This window comes from Nestor notabilis, unplaced genomic scaffold (genome assembly GCF_000696875.1).
Source record: "Nestor notabilis isolate BGI_N333 unplaced genomic scaffold, ASM69687v1 scaffold4614, whole genome shotgun sequence".
Classification (NCBI taxonomy): domain Eukaryota; kingdom Metazoa; phylum Chordata; class Aves; order Psittaciformes; family Psittacidae; genus Nestor; species Nestor notabilis.
This window is the reverse complement of record NW_009924107.1, coordinates 1-7,072: the sequence shown is the minus strand read 5'-3', so window position 1 is coordinate 7,072 and position 7,072 is coordinate 1. Positions and strand designations below refer to the sequence as shown.

Sequence of the window (7,072 nt, the reverse complement as noted above, 5' to 3'; positions counted from 1 at the left end):
CCCCGCACTGCCCCCACCTTTGCACAACTGGGAAATAAATAATTCGTTTCATTAATTAAGCACCCAGCCTCCGGTGTCTCCTCCGGTGTCTCCATCCCCCCACTCGGGATGTCGTTCTGCTGCTTTTTAATGGCAAAAAGGCCCTTTTTGGGGGTGGAAAAGACCAGCGCTCTGCTGCAGTGCTCATGAATATTCAGAGAATTATAAAATATGCAAATTTCTGGCTAATGAGATGCTGGGGGCTCGGAGCCAGCAGCAACTGCGATCTGAGGGGCAAAATTCTGCTCAAAGTTCCATTTTGAGGGGATTCTTTTTACCCATTTTTAACTTTTCCGCAGCCCTAAATTGTACCAAAATTGCCTTCTTTTCCCCCAGAAAATCAACCAGTTAATTAGCAGTGGCTCCTTAAGGAATGAAGGCACTTCCATGGGGGGGATAATTGCTCAGTTTGGGGGTTTGTCACTCATTTGGGGGGGGACAGTTCCTAATTTGGGGGGTTTTGCTCATTTTTGGAGAGTGTAATCCATTTTGGGGACAAATTCAGGCATTTTTGGGGAAATCACTTACTTGGGGGAACTATTGCTCATCTGGGGAGAGAATTGCTCATTTGGGGGAAACATTTTGGGGAGCATGGTGGCTTTGTGAAGATCAATCATTTTGGGAGCAGTGCTCGAAAAAAATGACTTAGTTTTGGAGAAATATAACTCATTTGGGGAAAATACTACTTTTTTCTGGGGGAAACACTTAATTTTGGGGACCACCCCTCATTCTTAGGGACAATAACAGGTTTTGGGGCAGCAACACCTGTTTTGGGGTGGGTCAGTCCTTTTGGGGGAACATCACTCATTTTGGGGGAGAATCCCTCCTTTTTGGAAAAGGTAAGTGTGAACATCACTCATTTTGGGGGAGAATCACTCATTTTGGGTATGGATTGCCCTCTTTGGGTACTATCATTTCTTTCTTGGGATCATCACTCATTTTTGGAGAATTACTCCATGCCATTTTGAAATAAGCATCACTCATCTGGGGGGAGAATGCCTCATTTTTGGACAATAAAATTCATTTTGGGGTGAGCATCACCCATTTTAGGGTCAGAATCACTCATTTTGAGACAAGCATCATTCATTTTGGGGGAGAAACCCTCCTTTTTGAACAATAACACTCATTTCAGGATGAGCATCACTCATTTTGGGGCTGTTTCACTTATTTGAGGGGACTTTTGGGGCTTCTCTGGTCACAGGAAGAAGCTGCCAATAAAATACAGCTGCAAAACCTCATCTCGTAGCACTTTATAATAAATGGCCATGAATTAATACTAAATTACAATGAATCCTTTATGAAATTACAGAAACCCAAAATACATTGGTTTGGTTTTTTTTTTGCCAAGCCACCCTCACCTGTGGCTTGTTTGGGCTAAAACTCCACCATTTTCCCACATGGGTGAACAATGTCAGGGAGAAACGATCTTTCCAGCAACATGATTGAGTTTCCTTCCATCTGGGTGACTCTCGGGGGTCACCATTCAATTTTGGGTGCAAATCTGTGTGTTTTAAACCCATTTCTTCCTGCCTCGGTGCCAGTGGGAAAGTCTCATTCCCGGCAGCCTTTGCCCCAACTCTGCATCCAGTCTCAGCCCTTCAGGATGAGAATGGGGTGGTTCTTCTCCAGATTCAATGGGGTTTTTAGCACATAAATAAAAGGATTTGGGGGAATATCCTCCCTTTTCCAGAAAGTTGTGTCCAGAGTCACCAAACGGCCACAGCACTGGGGATAAAACAGGGAGATTTGGGCAATCTGGTGGGTCAAGGGCACCAAAACCCTCCTCAGATCCAACCTGAGGCAGAACTTGCACTCGCTGTTTTTTTCTCCTCGTGTGCTGATACTTACACTTGTGAATCCTCTTTTTTGGGGGCAAAAAAAGCATCAGTCCTGTGGTTGTTTATTGGGATTTGGGGGTTTTTTGCACCAAGGAATCCAAGTGGTGGACGCAGTGGCCCACGGTGAAAGCCCGCTGTCGCCCAACAGCATTGGAGCATCGTGTGGGGAAAACAGCATCCCCTAAAAATGCTTTTTCTTACCAAAAATGAAGGGGAGAAGGGAAAAATAAGAAAAAAGCCTGAAAAAGAAAAATAAATCCGGCCACAATATGTGCCTTGTAAACATGTGTCCTTCACATCCACACGCTGACGTGCTGGTCCCTGTGCTCCTATGGGCAGCCAGGGCAGCCACCAGTGCCTCCAATTTGCTTTTTTCTCACCAATTTTGTTTTTGTTCTTGCCAGGGGTTGTTTTTTTGGCATTTCTGGGGGAATTTTGTTTCTGGTGCTGTCAATGATTTGGGGATGGTGCAGGAGGAGCTATTCCAAGGAGTCACTGTGGTCCAAGCCGAGGTCAGCGCCAGGTGCCGTCGGGAGGCCACCAGGCTCTTCTTCCAGCTCTTCCTCTTCTTCCTCCTCCTCCTCCATCTCGTCCTCATCCTCCTCGTCCTCCTCTTCTTCCTCAGTGCCATCAAGGGAGTCGTCATGGGCTGCCAGCATGGCCTGCTGCATGGCCATGGTGGCTGTCGCTGATGAGAGGGGTTGAAGGTTGTCCATGCTGAGTGAGCCTGAAATCAATAAATACATAGAAATAAGGACTTCCCAAGTAATATAAAATGACAACAAAGTGCATAAACCAAGAACAAGCCAAGTTGAAAGCTGTATCTAGACGCAGCGCCCTGTAGGGTGTCCCACATGCCCCGGTCACTGCCCAAGGTCCAACAATTAATGTCTTTAATGTATCTTCATTCAATAATGAGAAACAATCAATTTTGGGCAAGTAGATGCCCAAATTGGTTGGGCAGATCTTCGTCTTCTCTCAATTTCCACCATCCCTTCTCTTCATCTTCTCTGTTCTCATTTTGTCTGGTCCATACTCCTCTCTTTATCCTCTCTTCATCTTCTCTACTCCACCATCTGTTCTCTGTTTATCTTTTCTCCTCCTTTCTTGTCTCATCTGTCTTCTTATCTCCATCTTCTCTACTCTTAATTTTCATCATCTCTTCTCTGCTCACCTTCCTTTCGTCTTCTTCTTTCCTATCATCTTGTCCCATCTTCTCATCGCCACCTTTTAATCTTTTTTTCCATTTTGTCTCCTCTCCTCTCCCCATCTTTCCCTTTACCTTCTCCCCTCAGGAGATATCCCAAGTGATGCCCCACAGTGGCTGATCACTGAGGAGCGTTCGTATGCTGAGGAGATAGCAGTGCCCCATTTCTAGTGCCCTCGTGACAGGCAACCGGAAGGACCTTCTTGCCTGCACCACTTCTTCAACATGTTTTTCCCCACAGGGGATAAAAATGGCTCTAGAAATCCTTAATTCCAAATTAAGGCCATAATTTAATGCATGGCCACCCCATCCAGGAAGGGCAGAGGCCATCAGGGCTTGTCCTTACCGTCAGGATTTGTCCCCGAATTGCCACTCTGCTGCTGCAGGACCCCAGCAGCGATGGAGTTGGGCCAGAACCGCTGGGTGGGCCGATGCTGAGATTTGATTTTCTTGGCTTTGGGGGCAGGGTCTGGGTTGCTGGCATCAAGCATTGGCTGCAGGATGCGCCGCCGGGCATTGATGAACCTTTCCAGGGAAAAGAGAGACCGTTGGAGTAATGTTACAGCAATTCTGAGTTAGAACAACACACTTTATAACAATTCAATGAATCACAATATAAAACCAAAAAGCTGAGGTTTTAGCCTATTTTATTTGTTTGTAGTATGTTTTATGGTGAGAGTGGTAGACACTGGCGCAGGGTGCCCAGAGAAGCTGTGGCTGCCCCATCCCTGGCAGTGTTCAAGGCCAGGCTGGACACAGGGGCTTGGTGCAACCTGCTCTAGTGGAAGGTGTCCCTGCCCGTGGCAGGGGGTTAGAACTGAATGAGCTTTGAAGGTCCCTTCCAGCCCAAACCATTCCATGTTACACCATCGCATTAATTTCTCCAGCTGAGTTGAAGGCTGCTATACATCGAGTTTGCCACGAGAGGGCTCTAAGACACAGCAAATGAAACACTGTCAATTAAACACGCCCCAGCCCAACACCTAGAAACGGGCCCCGATCACCCGTTATTCCCAGAAAAGCATTATATAGCACCAAACCAGCATGAAAAACATTTCTAAAGCCAGCAAGACGACTGCATGGGCCACCGATGCACTCACCAGTTGTTGACTTGCAAGAGGGTCAGGTTGGTTTGGGCGGCAATTTGCCTCTTCTCATCCTCTGTGGGGTAGGGGTGCTAGAAAAAAAAGAGAGATGGGCAGCAAAATGACATCCCTGTATGCAAAACGGCAACCTTGAGTGGGCCCAACACAGCGATGTTCTTGTCCTCAGTGCAATAAATCAAGCATTTCCCATGTAAAAAAAACAGGCTGGAAAGTTCCCAACCACTTGCTGCTCTATGTGCTGGGTCATGTTGTTCCCCAAGTTTCTTGGAGTTGTTATTTTCTGTGTTGCCACCTACCTTGGGAGTCCCCCACTTCCCTGGAGATCATCATGCAACTCTTTACAATCAGGTTCTGAGAGGGTTTTGTCCAAATTATGCAGGAAAAAGGGCTGGGGTAGGGTTAAGCTTTTCACCCTTCTTCCAGCCCTGCTGATGGGACAGCTGTGTCCTTGCATGGAAACATCCTGGCTGCATCCTTTGAGTTCCCTCTGTCTACGTACATTTGCATCCCCCAAAAATGGGATGGGTTTGTAATTCTGCATGTCAAGTGACTGCTGATGACAACCATACCTGTGGGACAGCTTTCCCACTCCAGCTTGCTAGAAAAGGGTACTTGGGAGATGTTAATTGTAAAAAAATGCAAAAAATCATGGAAGGCCCCTTTTGTTTGCTTATTCTTGCATTAAGAGCATATTTTTACCCCCTGCATTGAAAAAAGTTGTGCTCCAAATACTCCCAAAATAAAAGCAAAGCCACTTAGTGCCTCCAAATACAAATTCGCCCCCCTGATTTGCTAATTTTGGGGGGTTTCACCTGGGTTTTTTTTTCCCAGCTTGCACAAAGATTTGGCAGTTGGGGTGCTCACCATGAGATGCTGGAAGAGCCATGAGCGCATGATGTTGGTGGCATGTTTAGGCAGGACGCCCCGCTTGTTCTTGGACTTCTTGTCCTCACCATCGAGGAGGGACGTCAGATCGAGGTTCACCTGCCAGGGGAGAGAATTGGCTGAAAACAGAGCTAGACAACCCGAAACACTAGCAAAACCAGCCCAAAACGGGAGTGCAAAAAACCAGGCACTTGCAGGGAGCATCCAAACCCCATTTTATTCCCAAAAAAGTTTGCATTAAATCCACAATTTCCCCCAGGATCTCTATTCAGCATCTCCACTGGTTTTACCAATGCTTTGCAAAGGGAAATGGGCTTTCTCCCTGTGGTGGCATCAGCACAGCTGAAGACTGTGATGCTGAAGCCACGATGGATTTGATATGTAATTAAAGAGGAAAACCACTTTTACCTTACAAAATAGAATCATGGAATGGTTTGGGAGGAAAACCACTTTTGCCTTACAAAATAGAATCATGGAATGGTTTGGGCTGGAAGGGAGCTTAAAGCTCATCCAGTTCCAACCCCCTGCCATGGGCAGGGATACTTTGCACTAGAGCAGGTTACTCCAACAACCAAGAAGATGACTTTCTGAACCTGAGGTTAAAACCCTGCTGCTTGTTAACACCTTCCAAGCCTGCATTCCTCATCCAACTGATTCTCACCAGGAGGAAAAATAAATCCATTGCAGGGAAATTTGCTTTTTTCCCCCAGAAAAATAAAAAATCAACATCTTGCTGCAAGAGAAGTTTTAATGAGGATGTAGGAACCGAACTGAAATCTCAGTGCTTGAGTTAAAAAGAGATTTTTACTCTTTTTTTCCCCAGCTCTTCATCAAACCCCTTCTCCTGGATGAATTAAACATCAGGCCAGCAGGTCCCTGCAATTCCCATGGGTTGCAGCTGAATAAATCATGCCGGCGGCGCAGGAAGAGCATCCAGAGGTGCTTGTCTGGGGCTTCCTCCCTGCCCCAATATTCCCTGTGTGCATGTTTTTCCCACCACGGAGGGTTTTGCTGCAAGATTTAAGCACTCACTGGAAAGATATTAGAGGATGAAATTTTAGGAAGCAGCGCACAGGCAACAAAACCTGCCAGGGAGGTGCCACCCATTCCCAACATGCACGGGAGGATTTTTGCCGACCTGCCCTGTGAAGCAGAGTAGCAGAAAACGATGGTTTCTTGCCCACATTCCTGGGGAATGGGGACTTGGAAGAGTCCATTTGCAACACAGCCAACAGAGATAGCAAGTTGTCCTTGTAAATCCATTTCTGCACCAAATTGTCACCTTATTGCAAGATGAATCCACAGGCAAACCCCATGTAATTCATTGCAATGACAGAAAAAAGGAGTAAAACCAGAGCAAATGGCTAAAAAATACACCAAAATCTATAAAGCAAGGTCAAAAAACGACTCCTTCCCATGAATGCTGCAATTGCTGCACTGAACAGGCCATCCCAGATCCACAATCCAATAGCAAAGGTTTAGAGGTGGTGACATGGTTTAGCGTATGGTATCCCTGCCCATGGCAGGGGTTTGGAACTAGGTGATCTTAAGGTCCTTTCCAACCCTAACTGTTCTATGATTCTGTATCACAACCTATCAGACACATCGTATATCATATATCTTATATATCAGTTATCACAGATCTCATATTTCATACAGTATGAGATCTCATATTCTGCTCCATATCATAGATATGACATATGAGATATCTATCATACAGGTAATACATAATTTATATGATATATATGATATATATCACACATTCATATATCATATATCACATATCACTTTGTATATAAGACAATATATATATTATACATCATATATGAAATGCCACGTCATATCATATATACCATATCTCATATATGGTGTATGTGATATGATATCTCATATATCATATACTGTATGTCATATATCATATATGATATGTCATACTATATTATATAGCATGCAGTGTATAGTGTATATAATATAATATGATGTAATGTAATGCAATG

At 45.1% G+C, this 7,072-nt stretch overlaps 1 protein-coding gene across 1 annotated transcript; it reads right to left on the bottom strand.

Moving 5' to 3' along the window:
• Window positions 1-2,219: 2,219 nt before the first annotated feature.
• Window positions 2,220-5,174, bottom strand: LOC104404114 (homeobox protein PKNOX2-like; the record flags this gene model as incomplete). Its single annotated transcript, XM_010012463.1, has 4 exons — window positions 2,220-2,604; window positions 3,431-3,609; window positions 4,185-4,261; window positions 5,055-5,174. Coding segments are annotated over 4 exons (624 nt in total), but the record flags the coding sequence as incomplete, so codon positions are not given.
• Window positions 5,175-7,072: the final 1,898 nt, after the last annotated feature.